Source organism: Lynx rufus, unplaced genomic scaffold (genome assembly GCF_022079265.1).
Source record: "Lynx rufus isolate CCGP_SWC_20201006 ecotype Redwood Valley unplaced genomic scaffold, mLynRuf1.p SCAF_8, whole genome shotgun sequence".
NCBI classification, from domain to species: Eukaryota; Metazoa; Chordata; class Mammalia; order Carnivora; family Felidae; genus Lynx; species Lynx rufus.
This window is the reverse complement of record NW_025814896.1, coordinates 593,692-618,657: the sequence shown is the minus strand read 5'-3', so window position 1 is coordinate 618,657 and position 24,966 is coordinate 593,692. Positions and strand designations below refer to the sequence as shown.

Genomic DNA, 24,966 nt, shown 5'->3' with positions numbered 1-24,966 from the left:
CGTTGGTGGCCATAACCAGACTCGGCTCAAAGAGGCCACCTCCTGGCCCCTCTCTCTCACCTGCACCCTGCCTCACACGTTCCTGTGACCCCCACTCAGGGCCTGTGTTTCCAGGAATGGCTGGCCTTGGCCAGGGCACTGGAGGAAGGCCACTTGGGTGCTCTGGAGCCTTGCGTCCTGGGACAGTGGTGGCCACTCTCAAGCTTCCGCTTGGTTCCAGGCATTGTTATGGGGGACAATAGGTCCAGTGGGCCAGATAGAACTTTTGAGGAAAACCAGGAATCTGTATTTTTAAAAAAAATTTTTTTTAATGTTTACTTATTTCTGAGACAGAGCATGAGTTGGGGAGGGGCAGAGACAGAGGGAGACACAGAATCCGAAGCAGGCTCCAGGCTCCAAGCTGTTAGCACAGAGCCCGACATGGGGCTCGAACCCACGAACCGTGAGATCATGACCTGAGCCAAAGTCGGTCGTTCAACCGACTGAGCCACCCAGGTGCCCCTCTCTATTTTTTTTTTTTTAAGTTTATTTTGTTTTAGTAATCTCTACACCAAATTTGGGGCTTGAACTCACAATCCTCAGATCAGGAGTCGCATGCTCTTCTGACTAAGCAAGCCAGGTGCCCCCAGAAATCTATATTCTAATGGGAAATTTTCTGCTGACGAAGTTTCAGACACTCGTGTGGTTGGATGGCCATTTTTGGACCAGTTTGTGACCTGGCCTTAGAGACCGTGGAGGGGGGACTTTGGTGGGTGGGGGGGGGGCTCTGCTTCCTGTACCCTCATCCGCACCTTGGCTTCCTGGACCCCCGAGTCCCTGCCCCGTTTGGCTGTAGCGTGTATGCTGGTCTCTCAGGAAAAGATGTGTGAGGAGTCGGCATCCTTCGACCTGACCCCCCATGACGTGGCTTCTGGACTGGACGCCATAGACCAGGTCTTGGAGGAGCAGACCAAGGTGGCACAGCAGGGCGAGTTCCACTTGGACTTCAGTACGGACTCTGCCGCCTCAGGTGAGTTTGCAGGTGGGAGACGAGAGACGAGACAGGCTGCCCAGTGGTCTCTGGTCCCAGCGCCTTCTTCAGTCGTTTGGGGACAAGGTGAACTTCTTTTTTCTTCAACGTTTTACATTTGAGAGCGAGAGAGAGGGAGAGCAGGAGCAGGGGAGGGGCGGAGAGACAGAGATGAATCGGAAGCAGGCTCCAGGCTCCAAGCTGTCAGCACAGAGCCTGATGTGGGGCTTGAACCTGTGAGCAGTGAGATCCTGACCTGAGCCAAAGTCGGACGCTTAACTGACTGAGCCCCCAGGCGCCCCAAGATGAATTATGTTAGGAGGGTCTTGGGGCTTCATGGAGCAGGGAGTGGGTGCCCGCTGACCGTTCCATCATTCTCTGAAGACCTTTCCACAGTTTCCCAGCGGAAGACACTCCACTGTATAAAAATGAAAACTACACGTGTTAACTGTGAAGTACGTCATTTATCAAAGACCCGCTAGCGTTACTCGTATGTGGCTTACTCTCCTCACAGTCCGCTCCCGGTGTTTTCCAGGACACGAGGGTAATTGTGCTGGACGTGCACGTGTTTGGTGGCCGCGGTTAGTTTGCGTGGATCCGCTCCGCGGCCTCTGTCAGTGGCTGACAAGGTCACAGCAGGACCGCTCTGCCGTAGGCACCTCCCCTGTCTGGCTACTAGAGGTTTGGGACGTTTGCGCTCTGTACGGCGGCGTCTCCAGAGGCTTTGCTGTGTCCTGCCGTCGGCTCGGGGTGCCGGCGGGGGCAGCTGGAGCTTCCTCTTTGCGACCCGAGACTGAACAGTCTCCAGAGGGAGCAGAGGCCCCCCCTGCGGGCTCCATGCGCCCTTCTTGCCCGGGGCACCTGCGTCTGCCCTCTCGGTCAGGCCTCCGCTGGCTCGCCCACAGCCCCGCGCCGATGGACGGAGGGTTCGTAAGCGGCGCTTGTGTGGTTGGCACAGAAGTTCTCGAGTGTTTTGGTTTGGACCTTTATGTTCTTAACGCTTTACTGAATTCTGGGCGCCTGGGCGGTTCAGTCAGTGAGGTGTCTGACTCACGGTTCATGAGTTTGAGCCCCGCATCGGTCTCTGTGCTAACAGTGCACGGTCTGCTTGGGATTCTCTCTCTCCCTCTCTCTCGGCCCCTCTCTGACTCACGCGCACACTCTCTCCCAAAATAAGTAAATGAAAACTTAAACCTAAAAAAGTTAAAGTTAAGAAGAAACCTTACTGATTCGTCTTTCTGTGAATTATGTTTATCGATGATTACTGTATTAGACATGGAAACTAAACAAAGAGAGACTAAACGGGTCACAACGACGTATTTGTTCTTGTGAGTAACGAGCCATTACGCGTTACGTGAGACTCCAGGGCTGCCATAACAACGCGCCATAAGCCGGGCGACCTGGAACGACAGGACCCCCCTCTCCCCGCCCCCGCCCTGGGGCCCGAGTCTGAGGCCCACACGTCGGCTCCACACGTCGGCTCCTGAGGCGTCTGGGGCGTCTGTCCAGCCTCCAGCCTCCGTTGCGTCTTCACACGGGTTTCTCTCCCGTGTGTCTGTGTCCAAATGTCCCTCTTCTTGTAAGGACACCGGTCACGGAAGTAGGACCCACTGTCGTGCATAGTGACCTCATCTTAACTTGATCATATCTGCAAACACCCTGTTTCCAAATACGGTCACGCTCACAGAGACCACGGGTTAGGAATTGAACAGATCTTTTTATAGAACGTGGTTCAGTCCATGGCATGTTAACACAAATAATGTTTTGTTTCCCTTCCTTCCTTTCTTTTCTTTCTTTATCTCTCTCCGCTCCCCTCCCTCCTCCTCCCTTCCTTCCTTCCTTTCTTTTGAGAGAGAGAGAGAGAGAGAGAGAGAGAGAGAGAGACAGAGAGCACGAGCAGGGGAGGGGCAGAGAGAGAGGGAGACACAGAATCCGAAGCAGGCTCCGAGCTGTCAGCACAGAGCCCGAGGCGGGGCTCGAACCCAGGAACTCTGCGTGAGATCATGACCTGAGCCAAAATTGGACGCTTAACCGACTGAGCTACCCAGGTGCCCCAAGAACGTTTTTCTTAAAAAACGACTGTATTTTAAAAATCGAAAGAGTGGCATCTTATTATGGTTAAAAAGATCTGTTTGATAATCTGGCTTTGTCAAAGGTGGTTGGGCCGTAACTTTCTGCTTTTGCTCTGATGCGGTACCGCCCATCACGTGCTGCGTTCATTTCCCGCTGCTGCTGTAGGTAGTGCCGGCAACGCCGGGCAACACAGATGTATCGTCTTCCAGGTCTCCCGATTCCGTCCAGGCCGGTCCATCCGAGGGGAAAGGCAAACTGTGTGTCATGCTGAGGGGTGGTGTTGTCATGAAGACAGGTGCGGCCCTGCAGGCCCCCTGAGCTGGTCTCGGGCTCCAGGTCCCTGAGCCTCACAGGAGCTTGTCTGCCCCCATGGAGCCCTGCCCGTTTGTACCTGTTTCACATTTTCCCTTCATCAGAACTGCTCAATCAGAGCTGTGTTCGACGCCCGAATGCACGTGTGTTTGAGTGAACAGCTACGTGTTTCTCTGCGAGGACACCTAGAAGTGGATTTTCTGGATGGATGGTCTTATGTTTTTCTTAAACCTTGTTATCTTGAGACTTTTATTTTCAAGTCCTGTGTCCTCTCAGAACTCTCCAAAGCGCAGTGACTTTGTCATAGTGTCTCAGTGTCCGCCATGCGACGTGCCCCCTCAACACGTGGTTTCAGACTGCTCTGCGTCCGCGGAAGTGTCCTGGCCTGCCGTGCTCAGCTCTTGTTATGGGCTCCAGTTTTCTTCTTCGGGGACGCGTTCAGAGCCTCCTCTGCCTCAAGGTCTTTCCTGTGTCTTTCCTGACTTATAAAAAATTGCCCCCTTTCTCCTCCTGTTTCTCTGAAGTCGCCGTGGCAGGCGCCCACTTTGGTTTTCCTTCCGATTTAGTCTTCGTTTTTAAAATCATCTTTTGTTTTTCTCCTGTTTCTATTTGAGTTCTGTGGACGGATGATCTCTTTTTGTGCGTCCTTCCGGATACTCTGTATCTCAGCGTTTGTTTCCCAAGAACAAGGACACTCTCGTGTGGCCTTGCTCTGATCGGGAGACCAACATCGATAGTGCACTCTTGTCAAGAATTTGTCCAGCCGTCCTCACTGTAGCCTGAGACACAACCAGAGGAAATGTCGTGGTTTGGGAGCCACGCCGTGGCCGTGTCTCTGTGGCCTGAGAGCTGTGGTCTGGACAGATGTCCTCTTCTGTGGCCTAGATACCTGTGAAGAGAAAGGTTAGTTACGTTGGACGCCCTGCACTTGGGACGTGTGAGATGTGCCCTCGTGACTCCGTTCAGGACCGCCCACAAGTGCCGTGCCCTCGGGCTCGTATCACAGACGAGGCTCGGCACGTCTGTGTGTGCATTGTTGGTGACGCCAACTTTGATCACTCGGTAAGTGACGACTGCCGGATTTTCCTGCTATGAAGTTTCTGCTCTTCCATCTGTAATTTCTAAGTAACCTGTGGCGTCCGTTCGCGATTCGTCTCTAACGATTACCGTAATGTTTGCAAAATGACGTGTCTTCTTACCCCTGGATGCCGCTCATTTCTGAATTGGAATTTCCCCGTATGGAAGACTTTGCTCCTCTACACGGCAGGGCAGCGTCCTTCCCGTGCGTGCGGGGTCGCGGGCTCACGCACACGCTCCAGTCTGTCTGAAACCGCGCGTCTCATCCTCGCTTTCTCCCCGTCACGTCGGTCTTCCCATCCATTTTGTCTTGTTTTTATTTATTTGTTTAAGTAATTTCTACACCCAGTGTGGGGCTCAAACTCAGGACTCTGAGGTCTAGAGTCGCCAGCCGGGAGCCCCGATCCATCCTTTTTATGTATTTATTTACTTTTAATTATATTTTTTATTTTTTAAAATTTACATCCAAGTTAGCATCTAGTGCAACAGTGATTTCAGGAGTAGATTCCTTAGTGCCCCTGACCCATTTAGCCCATCCCCCCTCCCACACCCCCCCCAGTAACCCTCAGTTTGTTCTCCATATTTGTGAGTCTCTTCTGTTTTGTCCCCCTCCCTGTTTCTATATTATTTTTGTTTCCCTCCCTTATGTTCATCTGTTTTTTCTCTTAAAGTCCTCATGTGAGTGAAGTCATATGATTTTTGTCTTTCTCTGACTGACTGATTTCTCTTAGCATAATACCCTCCAGTTCCATCCATGTAGTTGTAAATGGCAAGATTTCATTCTTTTTGATCGCTGACTAATACTCCGTTGTATATATACATCACGTCTTCTTTATCCATTCATCCATCGATGGACATTCGGGCTCTTTCCACACTTTGGCTATTGTTGATAGTGCTGCTATAAACATGGGGGCTTTTTTTTTTTTAGAATTTTTTTTTTTAATGTTCATTTATTTTTGAGAGCGAGCGAGTTGGGGAGGGGCTGAGAAAGAGGGGGGACAGAGGAGCCACTGCAGTCTCCAAGCTGTCAGCACAGAGCCCAATGCGGGGCCCTAATTCACAAACCGTGAGATCATGACCTGAGCTGAAGGCAGACATTTAACCGACGGAGCCACCCAGGTGCCCCCCCCCATCCTTTTTTTGATAGTGGAAAAAGCTGGCTTCTGTTTTTCCCAATAGTTCACTTACTTGTTTTATCCTGGAATACCCAAACGGTTGTTTCTAAATAGCTCACGCATCTGTGATAACGGCAGGCCTCCTCGCCAGAGCCGAACGCTCTCGTACCCGTTCTGTCGTCGGCCCAAGTGTGCAGCCCGCATACTGTGCCCTGGTGCTCGGCTGTGCCTGCAGCTCCACTGTCGTTTCATCATCCTCTCCGCTTCCCTTGCTGTCCTTTAGATTTCACTTCTTACGCATTTTTCTCTCTCTGTTGATTTTATCACGCCTTTGCTATTTTTTGAGCATTTGAAATGTTAACGTGGGTCCAGAAGTCATCGTCTACTCGAGAAGTGTCTTGTCAGTCTCTGGTTTATTCTGTTTTGGGCTTTATTTCCCCCACGAAAGCAGCAGATACAAGCGTGTGTTGCTGCCTCCCTCTTCTCCCCTGCACGCAGGGCCGTGTGCTCCTTGGAGACGCGTGTTTGCACCTTACTGCTTTCGTTCCTAGCATGCCCTGCCAAGGCCTCCCCTTGCAGAGGCTCCCTCCTCCTCGGCTGCCTGAGTCCCCCCTGTGGATGTCCCATGTCCGTCTGTATGGCATCTAGGCTGTTCCCAACACCCCCGGTCACAAACGGCGCCGTGAGGGCAACATGGCACATGCACTTCAGGGTCAGCTCCAGGATCCGGGGCTGCTGTCGACAGGGAAGCATGCTGTTGGGCTGTCGAACCCTGGGCCCCTCATCACTGGTGGCAGGGGACCGTTTGCACTCCCACCGGCAGTGGGCAGAGGTCTGCGTCCCCACAGCCTTGGCCACAGAATGCGACGTTGGGCCTTTTCATCCTGCCGGTCTAATAGACCGGGCCGCGGTGTGCTGTTCGTTTGCTTTCCTTCCGGGAGTGAAATTGAAGGCTTTTTCAGTTGTTTCAGGAATGTGGATTTTGTTCTGGGAAGGGCTGTGCTGTGGGTGTGGAGTGGCTGATATCTTTAGTTTTCATGTGATGTCCTTGTTCTGTCCCGGAAAACCACGTGACACCAGCCACCCCCCCACCCCCCCCACCCCCCCCACCCCCAACCAGCTCTCATCTGTGAGTTTCTCAGACTTTCCTTGAGTTTGAAAAACCTTGGGGCGCCTGGGTGGCGCAGTCGGTTAAGCGTCCGACTTCAGCCAGGTCACGATCTCGCGGTCCGTGAGTTCGAGCCCCGCGTCGGGCTCTGGGCTGATGGCTCAGAGCCTGGAGCCTGTTTCCGATTCTGTGTCTCCCTCTCTCTCTGCCCCTCCCCCGTTCATGCTCTGTCTCTCTCTGTCCCAAAAATAAATAAACGTTGAAAAAAAAACATTAAAAAAAAAAAAAAAGAAAGAAAAACCTTGACAGTCGGGAGGAAGGTTGATAAGGCCTTTTGCAGCGTGTGCCCTAATCGGATGCGTCTGATGTTTCTCTCAGGGCTGTGCTGGGGCTCCCGGGCTTGGGAGAGTGCCCTTCTTGTCCCGTCCCGCCAGCTGTGTGTGACTTAGGACCCTCGGCCGGGACCGCCAGGCGAGCCCCTTTGTGTGCGGGGCCTCTTTGCAGCCACTGGTTTCTTCTCCTTTCCACCCCGTCCTCCCTGGAAGGAGGCCGCTCAGCACAGCCCACACCTGGGGCCCGTTCCCCTCGGTGTCCCTCTCTGGGACTGCACACAGGCCCGTGGTCTCAAGTGATGCCAGCTGGGGTGCCCGGTGGGCTTAGTCGGAAGAGCGTGTGATGCTTCATCTCGGGGTTGTGAGTTTGAGCCCCACATGGGGTGTAGAGATTTTTGTGAATAAATAAAACCTTAGAAAAAAAAGACGCCAACTAACAAGCACAAAAAAAGGTAAATTGGACATCATTGAAATTAAAAACTTAAAAAAGAATTTTTTTAAGCTTATTTTGAGAGAGAGAGATGGGGAGGCGCAGGGAGAGGGGGAGAGAGAGAATCCCAAGCAGGCCCCACCCACACTGTCAGTGCAGAGCCCGATGTGGGGCTCGAACTCATGAAGCCATGGGGTCATGACCTGAGCCGAAATCGAGAGTCAGGTGCTTAACTGAGCCCCCCCCAGATGCCCCTGGTGATACTGTTTTTATAGGAAAAGCAGAATAGATGCTTGTTTTTTTGTTTTCCTTTATTTTCCCAATTTTCATATTTGGGAGTTTATTCTCGACTGCTTATTGGTCCCTTGTCCCCCTCAGGAGAGTAGGGGTTTTTTGTTTGTTGAAAAAAAATTTTTTTAATGTTTATTTATTCTTCGAGAGAGAGAATGAGCAGGGGAGGGGCAGAGAGAGGGAGACAGAATCCAGAGCAGGGTTCAGGCTCCGAGCTGTCAGCGCAGAGCCGGACGCGGGGCCTGAACTCCTGAACTGCAAGATCGTGACCTGAGCCGAAGTCGGACGCTCAACCGGCTGAGCCCCCCAGGCGCCCCTCAGGACAGTAGTTTTAATGTCATCAGTGGGTACTTGTGTTTCAACACGGTCTGCTCTAAGCCTCATCCTCCCTGAACTCAGGGTCCCATCTTTGGCCGTTAGCGTGGCCCCGCCAGGCCTTGAGGGAGACTGGGATGTTCCTCACCTGTCCACGCTTTTCCTGTCCCTCATCTGGCTCCAGCCAAGTCTCCACGCAGTCCTGGTTTCCTCTCGCGGGAGATCTGATCTCGCAAGAGCCACGATGCGGGCGCTGGGACACTTTGTAGCTGGGTCGTTGTCCTGGGCCTCCAGCGAGCATCCGAGTATGTGTGTGCTCCCGTGTCCCTAGAGGTGAGACACCGCCAGCTCACACCGCTGCTTCTGGCCCGCGTTTGGGCTGCAAGGGTTCAGAGCCTGTTGGACTGGTCTGTGCGAACCTCCAGACCGCCACGACTTGGGGAAACTGGCAGGAATCCGGCCCGAATCCTGTCTCCAGGATGCGGTGCGTGGCGGTGGAAAGTGACTGTGCCTTTGCTGCTCTCCCAGGGCTGCGCATGGAGTTGGAAGACCTCGCCAAGCTCAAGGGTGAGTGCTGCCCTCCCCCGCTGCAGCGTGGCCGGGCGGGCTGCACCTGACGACCCCTTGCCCACAGTGATCCTGCTTCGCCTGGAGGGGGCCATCGATGCCGTTGAGCTGCCGGGGGACCAGAGTGGTGTCACCAAGCCAGGGAGGTAAAGGACAGACAGTGGGTGTGCCCGGCTCTCCTTACAGTGCCCAGCTGCCCTGGCCCCGGCCTCTCCCACTCTGGCCCAGCCCTTGGGCGACAGCGCAGCCACCCTTCAGAGTGAGGAGCTTCTGTGCGCATCTTCCCGCCAGCCTCCTCTTCCGGCCGCCCGTAGGCCCGGATGGCTGGCCGGGGTGCGCAGGACTGTGGTCTCAGCAGCCCAGGGCACCTGGCTTTATTTCCTAAAGGCAGGTGAGGGATCGTGGCCTGGGGCCGGTTGTAGCTTTCCTCAGGGCACAATTGACAGCTGTGCTGGGATCCAGCCTCAGGTTCTCGAGGTGTGGAATGTTCTAGAATGTGCTGGAGCACTGCTGCCTGCCTTCTTCCTGAGCCCATCTGTCACACTGCTCAGAGCCTTGTGGGACTCCCACTTGCTTCCCAGCTGCTCCAGGCCCTTCGGCCTTCACGGCCCAGACGGCAGGGCTTACCTGCCTCCCCGAGCTGCCCTGTGGGGCCTTGCCTTTTCCTTCACACTCGGGGCTCTGAAGTTTGGCCTCCTCTCAGGGGGCGGCCTGGGCCCTGCCTGAGCCTCTGTCCTCTGCAGCTACATCTTTGAGCTGTTTGCCGAAGCCCAGATAACCTTTCAGACCAAAGGCTGCATCCTCGACTCCCTGGACCAGATCGTCCAGCACCTGGCAGGACGTGAGTCCCCATTGGGCCCCGCGGCCACCTTGGCCCCCACACTGGCCTTGACTCAGGGCTGTAGCCTGCTGCACCCCCAGGCAGGAACGTTGCCCCCAGATCCCCCTTTCTGCCTGGGGTGTTGAAGCCTCGCTGCCGCTCAGCGGGCACGTGTTTTGTAAAGCACGTTCCCTGGTCAGCCCCGGAGGGGAAGAGTGGTGAGGCACCTGCTAGGCGACTGAGCCACGGGTCCCGCCAGCCTCTCCCCTGAGCCCCCCGCATCCTGTGTCCACCCAGAGGCTGTACCGTGGGCCCACTTCTGCTGGGTGGGGCCTTGTTCTCATCTCAGACGGTCGCTTTGCTGTGCTCCTGGGCCCTGGGGTGGCCCAGCAGCCTCAGCCGTACTTGAGCACAGAGCCTGTTCTCATCCCGCCGACCCCCCGGAGACGTTCTGGCAGCAGTGTGGGAACTACCCCCCCCCCCCCCGCAAGGGCGCGCCCCACACCAACACTGGGTTGAGGCCGAGCTTGCTCGTGGCTCCTGAGGGCGGAGGGTCCAGGGCCTCCCCTGGCAGAGGTGCGGGATGGCCAGCGTCTGCTGCTCCCACAGGTACGGGGCCGTTCACCAACACGGCGGGGCTGCAGAAGCTCTCAGACATCATCCAGGTAGGGTGGGCTTATGGCGAAGGTACGGCGTCTCCTGTCCTGATGGGGGTCGAGGGGTGCCTCCTTCTCCCAGGTTTGGGGCAAGGCCAAGGCGCCCACGCCACGTGCTTCGAATCAACATCTGAAGCGTGTCTCCTCTTACCTGGAGGTGCTCTGCGAGGCCTTAGGGGAGCGGGCCGTGCTTGGCTGCTCTGGGCAGTCAGGTCCAGGGTGGGTTCCCCGGGGGCCAGGGGGCGTGGGGGCCTGGCGGGGTCCCCTGGGTTTCAGGCAGGCTTCGTGGCCACACCGTCCGCTCTCACCTTTTCTCAAGTAATTTCTCGAAGCAGCTTTTCAGAGGTAAGTCAAAGCATGAGTCCATCACAGAGTGAGAGGCCATCGACTCTGTCTACCCAGCCCCGTTGTCTGGCCACTGGGCCAGCCCACCCAGAGAGGCATTCAGATACTAGGGGTGAGTGCGTTTGGGCAACGCCTGTGAGCCCAGGTGGGGCCCATGGGGCTGGCGTTCAGAGTCGGCAGGCACGGCCAGCATGTTCTCTGGGCCAGGCTGGCCTCACTCTGGCCTCTGGGATCCACTTTGGGGTGAGGGCAGCCCCTCCTGGCGCACGCAAACCCCACCTTTCCCTAGCCAGGCCACCAGTGGGGACATCACACACCTCAGGGCCTGTGGACACGGCCGCCTCCTGCCCCCCAGGGTGCTGTCGTGTGTCCAGCTAGCTGTCTTTGGGTCTGGCTGAGCCACTTCTCAGCTCAAGTGGACAAGCCAGGGTCTGTTTCCCTCAGTCGAGTGGCTGCCGGGCCAGCTGTCGAGGACCGTCCCTTTCTGAGGAAAAGGACCCTATGACGAGGGCCTCGCTGGCCCTTTCTTAAGAGGACTCTTGGTGCTAGTGGTCCTTGCTGAAACAAGACACAGGAGGCTCTGTGCTCTGTGGTGCTTCTTCACACCTGCATGGCCAGGCTGGGAGGTCCGGCTGGGGTTGGGGGAGGCCAGGAATGGGAGGTCCGGCTGGGGTTGGGGGAGGCCAGGCTGGGAGGTCCGACTGGGGTTGGGGGAGGCCAGGCTGGGAGGTCCGACTGGGGTTGGGGGAGGCCAGGAATGGGAGGTCCGACTGGGGTGGGGGGAGGCCAGGTGGGGAGGTCTGGCTGGGGTGGGGGGAGGCCAGGAATGGGAGGTCCGGCTGGGGTTGGGGGAGGCCAGGCTGGGAGGTCCGACTGGGGTTGGGGGAGGCCAGGCTGGGAGGTCCGACTGGGGTTGGGGGAGGCCAGGAATGGGAGGTCCAACTGGGGTTGGGGGAGGCCAGGCTGGGAGGTCCGACTGGGGTTGGGGGGAGGCCAGGCTGGGAGGCCCGACTGGGGTGGGGGGAGGCCAGGCGGGGGAGGTCCGACTGGGGTTGGGGGAGGCCAGGAGGGGGAGGTCCGACTGGGGTTGGGGGAGGCCAGGAATGGGAGGTCCGACTGGGGTTGGGGGAGGCCAGGCGGTGGAGGTCTGCCTGGGGTTGGGGGAGGCCAGGCTGGGAGGTCCGACTGGGGTTGGGGGAGGCCAGGCTGGGAGGTCTGCCTGGGGTTGGGGGAGGCCAGGAGGGGGAGGTCCAACTGGGATGGGGGGGAGGGAGGAGGAGCTAGGAGTGGGTGATCCTGCAGCCCAGGAAAAGGCAGGTATACGTCCCCCAGAGCCACTGTGATCCGGTACCTGGGGCTCCGTCTCCTTGAGTGTGAAGTGTGGGTAGGTGTTGTCCTGGCGTGCCATGCCCTGCCTTGCTGTCCTCCCGGCACTTCTCTGAGGCGCTCCAGACCACTGCTGCCTGGGGCCATGGCCTCTTGTGACTGTTGGGTCTCCGGGTACCCTGGCCCCTGTCTGAGACTCCTGCCAGGCGGGCCCTCTCCTCTGAGCTGCTCCCTGCGTGTACTCCCCACTGATCTCAGGGTCCCTGCAGATGAGCGGGCGCTGGGCTAGGGCTGCTGTCCCCTCCACAGGTGCCCTGAGCTCAAACCCGGTCCCACGCAGCCCCCTCCCCTCCCCAGATTCTCCCCCGCAGACTCACTGGAACCCAAGCACCCCTACCCCATTGGTTTGGAATTTCTTTTGGCAGCCGCTCTCAGTGGGCCTGGCAGATGGCTCCGTGTCCCTGCCTGCCCGGTGCTGCCTGTAGGCCAGGTTCTCTCTCTGGTGTGTCCCTTCCAGCTGGAGGAAGTGTGACCGGGCTCTTGCTCCTCCCAGACCGGACTCCTGTGGGAAGGGGGTGTGCTGGGCTGGCCCCGGGGCTGCAGGGGGTCAGTGGGCTGGCCAGACAGGTAGCCCATGTCACAGGCCGCACTGAGAGCACCCCCAGGCGGGCTGTAGAGCCTTGTACCTCGCGAAACTCAGATCCCCTCAAGGTAGGGTGAGAAAGGGGGTCTGCAGCCCACACAGACAGAGGCAGCCTCGGGAGGGATGGGGCAGGTGCAGCCTGCCCTGGGGCGGCGTGAGACCTGCTCACCTGCAAAGCCGTGGACAGGAAGCCGCTGGGCCCCAGGGCATCCTGGGGCACTCTTGGTGTTTCTGTCGGCCTCCTGGTACTGTCTTACTAAGTTTTCCTTCTAATTGTAAAAGTCGTTCGGTTTTCTGAGCAGTCCCGCCACGTGGTTTGTTAACTTCCAGCGTCGTGCGCCTTCTTCCCCAAAGTTACCTCTCGACTCTTTTTCTCCATTTGTTGCCTTGGCCAAGAGTACGGTTCTCTTTATTTTAGTTAGGGGTCGCTTTTGTCTTTTTACTTCTGGGGGTGAACTGAGTCCCTTGCTCTGGCTCCCTGACCACCCCAGGCCTGCTCCCTGTGAGAGCACATGGATTAGCTACCACAGAGGGGGCCCTGCGGGATGGCTGTGTCTCCAGTGCTGTGGGGTCCTTCAGGAGAGGGGACAGGCAAGTGCGACTCCTGCCCCTCGGCCTGGAGTCCCACAGCAGGGATGCCATGAGCTCAAAGGCAGGGTAGGGGATGACAATGCCCTGAGCATCCGTCCCGTGTGTGGGGGCGACTCAGGAGTGGTGGCCCCTGCTGTACGCTGTGTGACCAGCGTGTCTCTGCTGACTTTGTCCCCTACGTCTGCTTTTCAGATTGTGTTCAGTGCAGACCCTGCGGAGGGCGTGTCTAGTTCCGTGATGGGGCCTGGGGTCTCTCAATCCTACAAGGTAGGGGCTGCCTCGGGGACGGGGGGGACCCTGGGGCTGGGTCTCGGGATGCTGTCCCCTCTGTCCCTCCAGGTGCACATCCACCCTGATGCCGGTCACCAGAGGACAGCTCGGCGATCAGACGCCTGGAATGCCACAGCGGCCAGAAAGCAAGGTATGGTGCCTGGGGGGCGGGGCCGCGCTCCCCTGTTCCAGCTCCGCACAGCGCCCCCGGCCCCCCCGCCCTGGGCGCAGCCTGCCCCGCGTGACCCCACAGCTCAACCAGACAGAGCTGGCGGAGACAGAAGGGCCTCAGAGCTGGCCGACGGCACAGGGCCTACCCAGAGTCACCTGAAGGGCTTCCGTGGAGCGAGGGCACAGCCAGGTCCCCCACCCCACGGGGAGGGGAGACCCGGGCACATTCACGTCAGCACAGGTGTGCTGCTTTAATGCCGTCCCACCGAGCGGACACGTGCGGGGCCAGCTCAGGCCGAGGCCACTCTCCAGACCCCGGGGTCATGTGTGATGGCCACTTCGGTCCCTCTGGTGCTGCCTCTGTTACCCTGACCCCACGTCCCACTCTCCAGGTTTGTTACTGGTCTTACCTGCTTCCACGTGTCCTGGAGACGGGGCCACTTGTGACTCTTGAGGATGGGGTCTGTGTCAGGCATCCCGTGGCTCTTGGTGTGAGGCTAGGCTGGCCTGTCCTGGCCAAGGTGTGTGTCCCTGTGGTGTGGTGTGGTCCACACTGGTGGTGGCCAGTGTCCCGGCAATCCCAGGCAGAGTTCAGCACCCCATGCAGCCTGGCCTTTGGAGTGGGCTTTGCCAGACACGTCTGGGGCAGTGGGTCCCAAGGTCAGGTCACTGTCCTGTCCCGGTCACCCCTCAGCATGGCCGGTGGTCTGTGTTCCGGGCCCAGCCCCCAGCCCTGCCGGCACACCCCCTTCCATGCCGCCGTCAGCCATCCCACGGAGCCGAGCAGGAAGAGCGGGGCTGGGCCCATGGGCAAGGCTGGCGCCAAGCAGGAGGGTCACAGGGTGCCCTCGGCGGGTCACCTGGCCTCTCAGAGCAGGAAGTAGCTTCCATGAAAGGCAGGGAGACCAGCGCAACCCTCGCGTGATGTGAGGTCACAGGAAGCAGTTTGCGCCAGCACTGGGGCCTGCCCCCCCTCCCCGCCCTGGGGGAGCACTCACACGCGGGCAGGGTATGCAGGTATCCATGGCCAGCGGGGCGGGGTGTCCCCTGTGTCCTGTGTACTTCGGAGCTCATGTGAATTCTCAGAAATAGCCGCCCCGAGTTGGGCGTTTGTGGGAAGCTGGTTCATTGCTGACCTTCCCGAGAAGCAAGGATGTGCGTGAGCAAGGGGAGGGCCGGCCCTGCTGGGAGAGGCCAGAGCACCCAGCCCCCGCTCTCCCCCCCCCCCCCATCTCGGGCCAGATTCCCACCTGAAGGTGGAAAAACCTTCTCTGGCCCCAGGAGGGGACTGGTTCTTTTCTGGAAACAGCCCTGCTGACCCTTGACCTGGTGTGGGCTTTGGAGTGCTATTTAAAGTCATTCTGCTTGTGCTGGTTTAATTTCCTAAGCTTCCGGACCCAGCTGGGGGCCAGTAGGAGGCAGGCACTTTTAGGAACGGCCGCTTCTGGACACCACTGTCTTGTTGCCGGTGACTTCAGCGCTGGCGCTGCCTGCGTGGGGGGGGGGACGGTCCCCTCCGGGAAAGCGCTGGCCCCGCCCTCCAGGGAAGCGCCGACCCCGCCCCTCCAGGGAAGCACTGACCCCGCCTCCGGGAAGCACGGCCCCTCCCTCCTCCTCCTCGAGCAGAGCTTGGGCTCTGCTTCCTTTTCCAGGTGTGCCCTTCAGCCAGGGGCACGTGATGGCAGCCTGCCTGCCTGCTCTCGGTGCCCTGAGCCACACGTCCGTGTCTGCAAGTCTAGGTTGGGTTGGCTGGCCTTTCTGGAGGTGACCCCCAGTATGCTCCCCTTGCGGGTCTGCTCTGGGTCCGCCCATGCTCCCAGGACGCCTGAAGGAAGAAAGAGGGGCCCTGGCCCAGACCCTCAGCTCAGGGCTCAGGCAGGTCCGCGTGTTCAGACATGTACGTGTGGGCTGCGGGGCCCAGCGGCGGCCTGTGGCAGGCCTCCTGTGTCCCACCCAGCCTCACACTCCCCCTCGCAGGGAAGGTGCTGAGCTACTGGTGCTTCAGCCCCGGCCACAGCATGCGCGAGCTGGTCCGCCAGGGCGTCCGCACCCTCATCCTCACCAGCGGCACACTGGCCCCCGTGTCCTCCTTCGCCCTGGAGCTGCAGATGTAAGGCTGCCCTGTGCCCTGTGGGGGCGGGGGTCCCAGGGCCAGCCGCGGGCCGCCAGGTGCTGGGGTTCAGGAGCTCACGGGGGCCACCCTGCTGCCCCAGCCCTTTCCCAGTCTGCCTGGAGAACCCACACGTCATCGACAAGCACCAGATCTGGGTGGGGATCGTCACCAAAGGCCCCGATGGAGCCCAGCTGAGCTCTGCCTTTGACAAACGGTAGGGGGCCTGGTGGGTAAGGAGGTGGGCGGGCAGTGTGCCACCTGCTGGAACCCTCGCGATGGTGGGCCTTTGGCTTTGTGCAGGTTTTCTGATGCATGCCTGTCCTCCCTCGGCAAGGCGCTAGGTGAGTGCCCGTGGGAAGCTTTGGCCTCCATCCTGAGGTCCCACCCCACTCCCTAGTGTCTGGGGTCCCTGCCCTGCCTGCTGTCCCCAGGGGGTATCGGTGGCAGCCTCTCTGAGCACCTACTCCCGCTGACACAGCCACGGTGGCGCTTGTAGGCAACATCGCCCGCGTGGTCCCGCATGGGCTCCTGGTCTTTTTCCCTTCCTACCCCGTCATGGAGAAAAGCCTGGAGTTCTGGCGGGTACGTCCCTCCTCTGTGTGTCCTGGGGGTGGGAGGGGAGCCCCAGACGGCCAAGGCTCTGGCAGGGCCGGAGCACGAACATTTGTGTGAGAAGGCAGAGGTGACTGCAATGTGGCCCTCCGCCTGCCAGATGTGACGGGTGTGATGGGCACCCCCTTCCCTGTCTCTCCTCACAGGCCCGTGACTTTGCCAGGAAGCTGGAGTCCCTGAAGCCTCTATTTGTGGAGCCGAGGAGCAAAGGTGGCTTCTCAGAGGTCTGAGCTCTCGGGCTCCACTGCCCATCATGGCTGCCCCAGGCTGGCCACTGGCCCTGACGGGTCACCTCTTAGGAAGTTTGGGCACGGGGATGATGGCCCCAGACCCTCGAGTCTGAGGGGCCGTCATCGAAGCAAGCCTCCCCTGCCCCCTTACCCCCAGCCCTGGGGTCCCTGTGCTTTCTGGGAAACGTTGAACAGGTTCTGGGTCAGCCTGGGAACCTGTGCCATGAGGAAGCTTCTAGAACTCTGCTCGCCCACCTCCGAGCCGGGACAGCCCTTCATCTCAGGGGATGAGACCTGGGGTCTCGCTTCCGTGGATGGAAGGAGCTGACCGGTGTCTCCTCCCAGGCGGTGGATGCTTATTACGCTCGAGTCGCCTCCCCCGGGTCCAGCGGGGCTACTTTCCTGGCTGTGTGCCGGGGGAAGGTGAGGCTGCTGAGGGTCTGTGCCCCACACCCGCCGGCCTGTCTTCCCCCGGCTGGTGCTCGTGTCGGAGGCAGCTCACGGTTCGTGACCTGGGGGCTGTGACACGGTGGGATGGGCCGGTCCGACCGCCTCCCTGGTGCCCCGTGTCCAGCAAGCAGGAGTGAGGAGGGTGCAGCCCTGGCATCCCAGGCTGGACAGCCCTTCGGCGGGCATCGGGTCTAGGCACTGAGAGTGAGCGCCCCTCACCGGCTGCGGGTGGGGAGGGTGGAGGAGCTTCCGGGAGTGTGAGACCCCGGGAGCCGTGAACCCCAGGTAGGGCCTGGCCCAGGGTGGGAGGCTTCTCCCCACCCGTACGTGCGTGGCTGTGAGGACCTGGCATGGGCAGACCCTTGGGGAAGGCAGACCGGGGAAAAGAGTACTCACGCCCCCAGGCCAGCGAGGGGCTAGACTTCGCGGACACGAACGGCCGCGGTGTGATCGTCACGGGCCTGCCGTACCCCCCACGCATGGACCCCCGGGTGGTCCTCAAGATGCAGTTCCTGGACGAGTTGAAGGGCCGCAGCGGGCCTGGAGGTCAGGTGAGAGGCCACAGGCCTGGGTGGGAGTGGGGAGGAGGGTCTAGAGCCCCCATGACTGAGCCCCCCGCCAACAGCTCCTCTCCGGGCACGAGTGGTACCGGCAGCAGGCGTCCAGGGCTGTGAACCAGGCCATCGGGCGGGTGATCCGGCATCGCCACGACTACGGGGCCATCTTCCTCTGTGACCACAGGTGCGGCTCTTCTCCACGCAGCCTCGAGGGTGGCCAGCTGGGCTCTGGTCCTTCCCTCAGCGAGCGTGAGCCTGGGCGGTGGGCCGTGGGCCATGGGGTGGGCGGGGCTCCCCGTCTGACAGCCGACGCCCCGCCAGGTTCACTCACGCGGACGCCAGAGCCCAGCTGCCCTCCTGGGTGCGCCCCCACGTCAAGGTGTATGACAACTTCGGCCACGTCATCCGGGACGTGGCCCAGTTCTTCCGTGTCGCCCAGAAAAATGTGAGTTCCTAATGCCCAGCTGGCTGCGTCCTCACGCCCTACCCAGGGGATGGGTCTGTGCGCGACCCCAACCTCTCTGTGACTGTCCAGATGCCGGTGCCGGCCCCCCTACTCGCTGCCCCAAGTCTGGGTGAGGGAGAAGGTGCTGTCATGGTGGCCGTGTCGCCCGGCCCCCTCTCCACCAGGAAAGCCAAGAGTCTGGATGTGCACGTCCCCAGCCTGAGGCGGAGACCCGCGGGTGCGTTTGCCTGAGGGACACGGCTGGGCAGGGGCCCTGCGGGCTGGGGGCCTGGGGTGCTTCCCGCTGGCTACCGGTGCGCTCGGTCCAGTGACCAGAGTGCCTGGCTGAGCCTGAGTGTTGCTGGGACGGACCTGACTTGTTGCCCCCCCCCCCCCATCACCCCCTTCCTCCCACGGGCTTTGCTGCTGATATCTGTGCTCCCACAGGGTCGCCGACCAGGGACGCCGAGAGCAGCCTGTGTGTGGAGTACGGGCGGGAGCTGGCCCTCGCTCAGCAGAGGCCTGTGGGGTTGCTGGCAGCCCTGGAACACAGCGAGCATCTGGCTGGGGGGCCTGGGGACAAGGCCTCCCCTGGGGAGGAGAAGGTGCGGGAGGCCCCAGAGACAGACCCGTGGCCCCCCCCCCCCCCACTCCCAAGCCTGGGGCACATCTACTCTCCCTCCTGTAAACCCCCTGGTCAGGCGGGTGGTTGAGTTTCGGCACACCCCTGGCACGCCCCCCCGCCCCCGCCCCCGGTCCTCGGCTGGTGCTGCCCCACACGCCCCTGCTGGTTCTCTGGGGGTTGGCACGAGCAGTCAGAGTCCAGCTCCTGCTGCCCCAGAGGTCAGCCCTTTCTGGGAGCCTGAGCTGGGGGTGGGGATGGGCAGGGGGGACACAGCTCCTCACCTGGAGCCTTTGCGCTGGAGCCCTTAGCTCTGGCCGGACCTGGAGCCCCCGTGCCCTGCTTGCCGCAGAGTCCCTTCCCCTCCCAGTCCTGCTCCCTGGGGCCTGGGGTGAGCCCGGCTGCGACAGCGGGCGGCCCCTCCCCCCATCCCTTCCGTACCCTTCCCATCTGGGCCACGGGGGAGGCTGGTGGGGCGGACCCGGGAGAGGGCTCTTCTCTCCCACGGTGGGCCCTGGCAGTGTCGCAAGGGGCCTGGGGGCTCTGAGGGCGTGGCCAGGACCGCAGCGTGTCCCCCCCCAGGCGGCGCATGTCTCCACCCTGTCCCTCCCACGTGAGAAGAGGCCTGCACAGCAGCGGAAAGGAGGCAGAAGGAAAATCAGGCTGGTGGGCAGCCGGGTACGTGAAGCGTCCCACGTACGGGGTCTGGTGGGAGCCCCAGGACGCACGGTGCCGACCGGGGAGTGTGAGGTGTGGCTGGGCCTGGCCTCCCTGCTGCCTTCCCAGGGGTGCAGCCTGGCCCCATGCCCTTGGCTCTCCAAGGCCTGCCCCCCCCCCACCTTTGTTCAGCTGCAGTGTTTAAAGGAGGGTCTTTTAAGCCTCATCTCTTAGTAGGTGAGCCTATTCTGACAGCTCTGAGGGCCTCCTCTCACCCTCCTCTCGGGCTTGGGCCCCCTCCCGCCTCCCTCCTGCCTCCCAGCATCTTTGCAGGGCCTGGCGTGCATGGGCTCCAGGTCTCTTTTGCATTTTAACTTCTCATCTTGACAACCTTTCAGACCCCGCAGAGCTCCCAGCAACGGCATGGGGTCCTGCGGCCCTGCCCGGGGCCCACGGGGTCCCTCCCACCGGGGGTGGCTCCTCCACACTTTGGAGTCCTGCAAACTTGTGGTCAGCTTTGGGCCTTTCGTTCCCTTTTGTCTTTCCTGGAGACCACTTTGTGGGTGGTATGACAGGTCCAGCTGGACAGACGTCGGGCCCTCGCCCTTTGGGCGGGTTTGGTGTGGGGCTGGCAGCCAGCTCAGCTCCCCCTGAGCTGAGCCCTTGGCTCAAGTGTGGGTGCTGACGTGCCCGAGTGTGGGGAGGGTCTGCCTTCCCAGCCTCAGATGAAGGATTTAAGGGCAGTTGAGTCCCTCTGAACCAGGAAAGCTCTGGAAAGCCCCATGCACCACTTGCCTTTGTCCATCTCCCTGGGCGTCTGGGAACTGCTGCTGTCAGGAAGTGGGTGGAGTGGGCGGAGACTGGGGAGCCTGGACCCCTCCTGTCTGGTTTCCGTGTTCTCTTGCTGAGAGCCCCGGCAGCGTCCGGGCCTGAGCTGTGCAGCACGAGTGAGGCACAGTGATGTCTTAGGTCCCCCATCTGGTCAGAAGTGCCCTCTGGCTGTGATCTGACCATCCTTCGGGCTGGGGTTGTCTGCTGCTGCGTGGGCGCAGGGAACTTGGCTGAGGAGTAGGAGCCCCCGACCCAGGGGAAGCAAAACTACACTTGGCCTCTGCTGCTCTCCAAGGGGCATGGTTGTCTTTGTGGATTCCCTCCTGGGGCCAGGCCAGCCGTGCCCTGGAGCCGGGGTGTCCCTCCCAGTGCCTGTGCTCCACGGCAGCAGCCCAGCGTCCCTGGGACAGGGGAGGGTGGGTCCTGACTGATGGGGCCCCTGGCCCTGTGTCCAGCAGGAGGGGCCGGCGGCCAGTACACAGGCGGGCAGGGCCAAGCTGTTCATGGTGGCCGTGAAGCAGGCGCTGAGCCAGGCCAGCTTCGACACGTTCACCAGGGCCCTGCAGGACTACAAGGGCTCTGACGACTTTGAGGCTCTGGTGGCCTGTCTCGGCCCACTCTTTGCTGAGGATCCCAAGAAGCACGGCCTGCTGCAAGGTGCCCTGGCCCGCGGTGGTCCCCCGACCCGGGGGCAGTGCGGCAGCCGTGGCGGGGAGGGGGGCTTGTGGGCGGGCACCAGGGTCCGTGGTTGTCCCTGCTCCCTAGAAAAGGTTCCGGTGCACGGCCCCCGACCCCAGAGCCCTCCACCCAGCTCAGCACGCGGGGGCCGCATGGTGGAACCGTTCCAACAGGCTTCTACCAGTTCGTGCGGCCACACCACAAGCAGCAGTTTGAGGAGGTCTGCCTGCAGTGGACAGGCCATGGCTGCGGCTACCGGCCTGAGCACAGCCTTCCTCGGAGGCGGGGCGCTCCGTCAGCCCAGGCCCCCAGGGGTGAGCGGGCGGTACCCCGGGTCCGGGGGGCGGGGTGGTGGGCAATGCTAGCTTGGCCCAGCCTCCCTGCTCGTGGGTGGGACTGTTCACCCATGGAGGCCCGCTGATGGTGAGGTGTGTGTCCCCCAGAGCATGCATGGCCCGGGCTGGGACCCTGTCCCCACCTGTGTCTGCCAGGAGTGGGCCCTGCACGTCAGAGCCTGGGAGCCTGTGTCCCCGGTTGCAAACAGTTCACCCCCGAGCAGGGACTTCCCCAAGGATAGGTATCAGGGAGGGGGGTGGGGAGCGAGCTGGCTTAGGAAGACCCCTTGGCCCCAAGGAGGGGACTTTCCGGCAAAAGAGTCACCCCTCTCCTTTCTGGGCTTGGTGCCCACTGGGGTGTCTCTGCTGGTCCCTTGGCAGCAGTTGGTTGTGGTGGGGGCTCAAGCCTGGGTCGTGCTGTGGTCAGAGGAGGGTGGCGGGTGTCAGTCTCCCCTTGGACAGACCTGCCTCCTCCCCAGGGAGCACTCCAGACCCTTGGGAACCAGCTGGGTGGTTCGTTGTGTGTCCCCGTTTCTTCAGGAAGGAGGGAGTGTGACCCAAAGCTGACCCTGTCCCAGGGTGCAGCCGGGCAACTGGACCCTGGACAGCACCTGAATCAAGGCAGGCCTCACCTGGTCTCCGGACCAGCCCCGGCAGGTACCAGTCCCCAGAGAGGCTTCGAAGCAGAGCACAAGAGCCCTGGCGTCCTCCCCGGGGGGCGCGGGTGCCGTTTTGGCTCTGCGACCCCAGAGCGAGGGAGCAGGCTGGTGTGAAGGGTGCCAGGGGAGCTCCCTCGGGCCCCAGATCCCCGCCATGATCCTGTCCACCTCCCCACCAGGAGAGCCCAGCAGCTGTCCAAAAGGGGGTGGATCTGGAGCCCCCAGGGCGGAGAAGCAAGGCCCGCCTGTGGGGAGCGCCTACTTGGCCGATGTCCGAGAGGCCCTGGGGTCCGTAGGCTGCAGCCAGCTCCTCGCAGCGCTCACCGCCTACAGACGGGACGGTGACTTCGAGAAGGTGGTGGCCGTGGCGGCCGCACTCACTACCTCAAGGCCCGAGGACTTGCACCTGCTGGAGAGCAAGTGGCCGCGGAGGGGGCGGGGCTGGGGGTGCGCCGGGCCGGGCCGGGCGCTGCGGGCGGGGCCTGACCGCTCTCCCCACAGGGTTTGGCGCGTTCCTGAGACCTCGCCACCAGCAGCGCTTCCGGCAGGTGTGCGCCGACCTGAGGGGCCCGGCCGCCCCGACCGCGGGCCCTGAGCCGCCGGGTCCCCAGGACGGGACCCCCACCGTGCCTCCCGACCTCGCCCACGGTGATTCCAGGCCAGGTAGCGGCGGCGGGGGGGAGCAGGGGGGAGACCACCTGGTGCCCCTGGAGCCCCACGCAGCCCTGCAAGGGGGGGCCGCAGATCAGCCCGAACCACCCTTTCAGACTCGCGCCTGTGTCTCCAGGTCCCCCAGGACAGGACAAACCCGGGAGGACCCAGAGCAAGATCTTGGCCTTCCTTAGACCGAGGCAGGCCGGGGATGCGGGGGCTCCCAGCCAGCCCCCCAGCGCCCCCCGCAGGCACGCGCCCTCCGAGTCCGGTAGGTCTCCTGGGAGGGGCCGCAGGGAGTGTGGGCAGTGGGGGCGGCGCAGCCGCCGCGGCGCTCACAGCGGCCCCCTCGGAGCAGGCTCGGCGTGCCCCGGCTGCGGGGCGGAGGACACGGTCCCTTTCCAGTGCCCTTCCTGCAACTTCCACCGCTGCCGGGCCTGCTGGCGACGGCTCCTCCAGGTTGGCGGCGGGACCCTGCGGACCCGCCCGCTGCGCGTCCGCCACCTGGGGGGCCGGGAGCTGGGGGGCGCGGGGGGCGGCGCCTGTGCAGCACTGCCCTATCTCCGCAGGCCTCTAGGACTTGCCCGGCCTGCCACGCCCCTGCCAGGAAGCAGAGCATCACACAGGTCTTCTGGCCAGAGCCCCAGTGAGGCTGGAGACTCTCGGGCAGGCGGACGCCGCCTCTGTCCCAGCTGGGACGCAGCTGGGGCACTTGTCCCTTCACGGGGTGCGGGCCACGGGCCAGGCCAGTGCCCGTGGGGATGCCCCTGAAATGGCAGCAGGATCGGCGCCTGCCTATGAGAAGCCCCGAAGTACCCTTAGGGTCTGGGGAGGGTCTGCTAAAAGGTACCTCTTCAGAACTTTCCTTGGCTGCTTGTTTGTGGGTGGAGCTTCAGGCGCTTGGCTGCTGCGGCCTGAGCCCAGGACTGGAAGGTGGGGGAAACGCTCTGCTCCCTCCTCTCCGGGACCTGTGTGTGCGCGCGCGCGCAGTGGACCTGCTTTTAATCAGGTGACAGGTTCTCTAATAAAGTTGCGGATACCGTATCCAGACGCTGTTTGTAGGGTCTGGACTTGGCAATGGGGTTTGAGGGTGCTGGGAAGGAAGACGTGGGCATCTGAGTAGGGTCGTCCCACCCTGTCCGGGAAAGGGCACGCTGAGCGCTTTGTCCCAACTGGGCTCAGCCTCCGTCCTCACAGGTGGACCGGCAGATGGCTGAGACCAGAGAAGAGAGGAGCCAGGCATCCCCAGCCTGCACCCCGGCTGCCAGCCCTGCTCCCGGGTAGAGAGCTGCCCCTGGTGCTGGGGAGGCCCTCGCAGGACCGCCCCCTGGACTAAGGCCCGGCGGAGGCTGGCGCCAGGCGGGGGGCGGGGTGAGGGGGCTCCCTGGGGAGGGAGGGGCCGTGGGGCGGTGACGTCGCCGAAAGTCGGGTCGCAGCGCGGCCCCGTGGAGGTCGTGAGCCCTCCCCCCGGGGCGTGGCGAGGCCGGGCCATATAGGCCGGCGCTGGCCGCCGACGGGCGAGCTTGTCCCGGGGTGGCGACAGGTAGGGTAGGACGCGTCGTCCCCGTGTCCTCGCTCGTGGGCCTCCCGGAGGCCGAGACGCCGCTCCGGTGACTATCATGTGGGCACTGGAGAGGCGGGGACCGCCGCCCTTGACCCGGCCTTGGGCGCTGCCCACCCTACTGTTGGCTCTGGCGGCACAGGGGGCGGCGGCGACGGCGACGGCGGGCGCGCTCACCTACCCGTGGCGGGACGCGGAGACCCGGGAGTGGCTGGTGTGCGGCCAGTGCCCCCCGGGCACCTTCGTGCAGCGGCCGTGCCGTCGGGATGCCCCCACGACGTGCGGCGCCTGCCCTCCGCGCCACTACACGCAGTTCTGGAACTACCTGGAGCGCTGCCGCTACTGCAACGTCATCTGCGGGGAACGCGAGGAGGAGGCGCGGCCCTGCGACGCCACCCACAACCGCGCCTGCCGCTGCCGCCCCGGCTTCTTCGCCCACGCGGGCTTCTGCCTGGAGCACGCGCCTTGCCCGCCCGGCGCGGGCGTGACTGTCCCCGGTGCGCGGCCGGGCTGGCGGGCGGCGGCCTGGGACTTCAGCCACCGGTGAGGACGGCACCCTTGGCTCCCCCTGACCCCTTCCTCCCCATCTCGTCCCCAGGCACCCCCAGCCAGAACACGCAATGCCAGCCGTGCCCCCCGGGCACCTTCTCGGCCAGCAGCTCGAGCTCGGAACAGTGCCAGCCCCACCGCAACTGCACGGCCCTGGGCCTCGTCCTCAACGTGCCCGGCTCCGCCTCCCACGACGCCCTGTGCACTAGCTGCGCCGGCTTCCCACTCGGCACCCCGGAGCCAGGGGGGCCAGGTGAGCAGGGGAGGGGGCGCGCGAGTCAGAGGAGGTCAGCCTGTGTCCGTTGTCCCCAGGCCAGAGTCCAGCCCTGAGGTATGCAGCGTTTATCCAGCCTCTGGGAGGGTCCTCCAGAAACTTACCTGGGGAGTCCCCTGCGGTGGTGGCGTGGCACCAGTGCCTCCGCAGGCCACGCCAGCCACCCACCCACCCCCCTTGGGAAACGGACTCCCAGGGAGTTTAAACCGCATCTCCCTTCCCGCCCCTGCACGCTCTCTGACCTCTTCTTCCGCCTCTGCACTGGACCTGTTAGTGGGCAGGGATTTCTCC

At 62.1% G+C, this 24,966-nt stretch overlaps 2 protein-coding genes across 13 annotated transcripts in view; one reads left to right on the top strand and one right to left on the bottom strand.

The window, feature by feature from the left end:
- Positions 1-24,966, top strand: part of RTEL1 (regulator of telomere elongation helicase 1) — a 34,666-nt gene that overhangs the window by 9,168 nt on the left and 532 nt on the right. For 4 of the 10 annotated variants that reach the window (XM_047067850.1, XM_047067849.1, XM_047067848.1 and 1 more), the window contains exons 10-35: positions 856-1,009; positions 8,591-8,629; positions 8,697-8,775; positions 9,373-9,470; positions 10,059-10,114; positions 13,203-13,277; positions 13,350-13,431; positions 15,429-15,561; positions 15,665-15,778; positions 15,865-15,905; positions 16,043-16,146; positions 16,323-16,400; positions 16,752-16,829; positions 17,261-17,407; positions 17,482-17,597; positions 17,735-17,858; positions 17,949-18,096; positions 18,306-18,463; positions 19,063-19,158; positions 20,424-20,625; positions 20,820-20,960; positions 21,522-21,638; positions 21,820-22,056; positions 22,142-22,303; positions 22,428-22,562; positions 24,451-24,654. In XM_047067850.1, coding sequence (XP_046923806.1) covers positions 856-1,009; positions 8,591-8,629; positions 8,697-8,775; positions 9,373-9,470; positions 10,059-10,114; positions 13,203-13,277; positions 13,350-13,431; positions 15,429-15,561; positions 15,665-15,778; positions 15,865-15,905; positions 16,043-16,146; positions 16,323-16,400; positions 16,752-16,829; positions 17,261-17,407; positions 17,482-17,597; positions 17,735-17,858; positions 17,949-18,096; positions 18,306-18,463; positions 19,063-19,158; positions 20,424-20,625; positions 20,820-20,960; positions 21,522-21,638; positions 21,820-22,056; positions 22,142-22,303; positions 22,428-22,562; positions 24,451-24,654 — 3,118 coding nt within the window. Of the gene's footprint in view, positions 1-855; positions 1,010-8,590; positions 8,630-8,696; positions 8,776-9,372; positions 9,471-10,058; positions 10,115-13,202; positions 13,278-13,349; positions 13,432-15,428; positions 15,562-15,664; positions 15,779-15,864; positions 15,906-16,042; positions 16,147-16,322; positions 16,401-16,751; positions 16,830-17,260; positions 17,408-17,481; positions 17,598-17,734; positions 17,859-17,948; positions 18,097-18,305; positions 18,464-19,062; positions 19,159-20,423; positions 20,626-20,819; positions 20,961-21,521; positions 21,639-21,819; positions 22,057-22,141; positions 22,304-22,427; positions 22,751-22,860; positions 23,088-24,450; positions 24,655-24,966 lie in introns of those variants that run through there. The other 6 variants (XM_047067856.1, XM_047067852.1, XM_047067853.1 and 3 more) reach the window with 6 other exon arrangements.
- On the bottom strand, positions 9,965-14,620 carry LOC124503082 (uncharacterized). 3 transcript variants are annotated; one of them, XR_006960105.1, is made up of 5 exons: positions 12,589-13,313; positions 12,174-12,338; positions 11,802-12,039; positions 10,768-11,008; positions 9,965-10,440 (listed from the first exon to the last, which is right to left on the bottom strand). XR_006960105.1 is itself a non-coding variant. In XM_047067860.1 (5 exons), the coding sequence occupies exons 2-5, from the start codon at positions 12,627-12,629 to the stop codon at positions 10,862-10,864; spliced, it is 591 nt and encodes a 196-aa protein (XP_046923816.1). In that variant the 5' UTR covers positions 12,630-12,805; positions 13,862-14,620; the 3' UTR covers positions 10,549-10,861. The 3 variants fall into 3 exon arrangements, 2 of the variants coding, with proteins under 2 accessions (XP_046923816.1, XP_046923815.1); XM_047067860.1 differs by lacking the exon at positions 9,965-10,440 and adding an exon at positions 13,862-14,620 and having other exon boundaries at positions 10,549-11,008; positions 12,589-12,805; XM_047067859.1 differs by lacking the exons at positions 9,965-10,440; positions 12,589-13,313 and having other exon boundaries at positions 10,549-11,008; positions 12,174-12,571.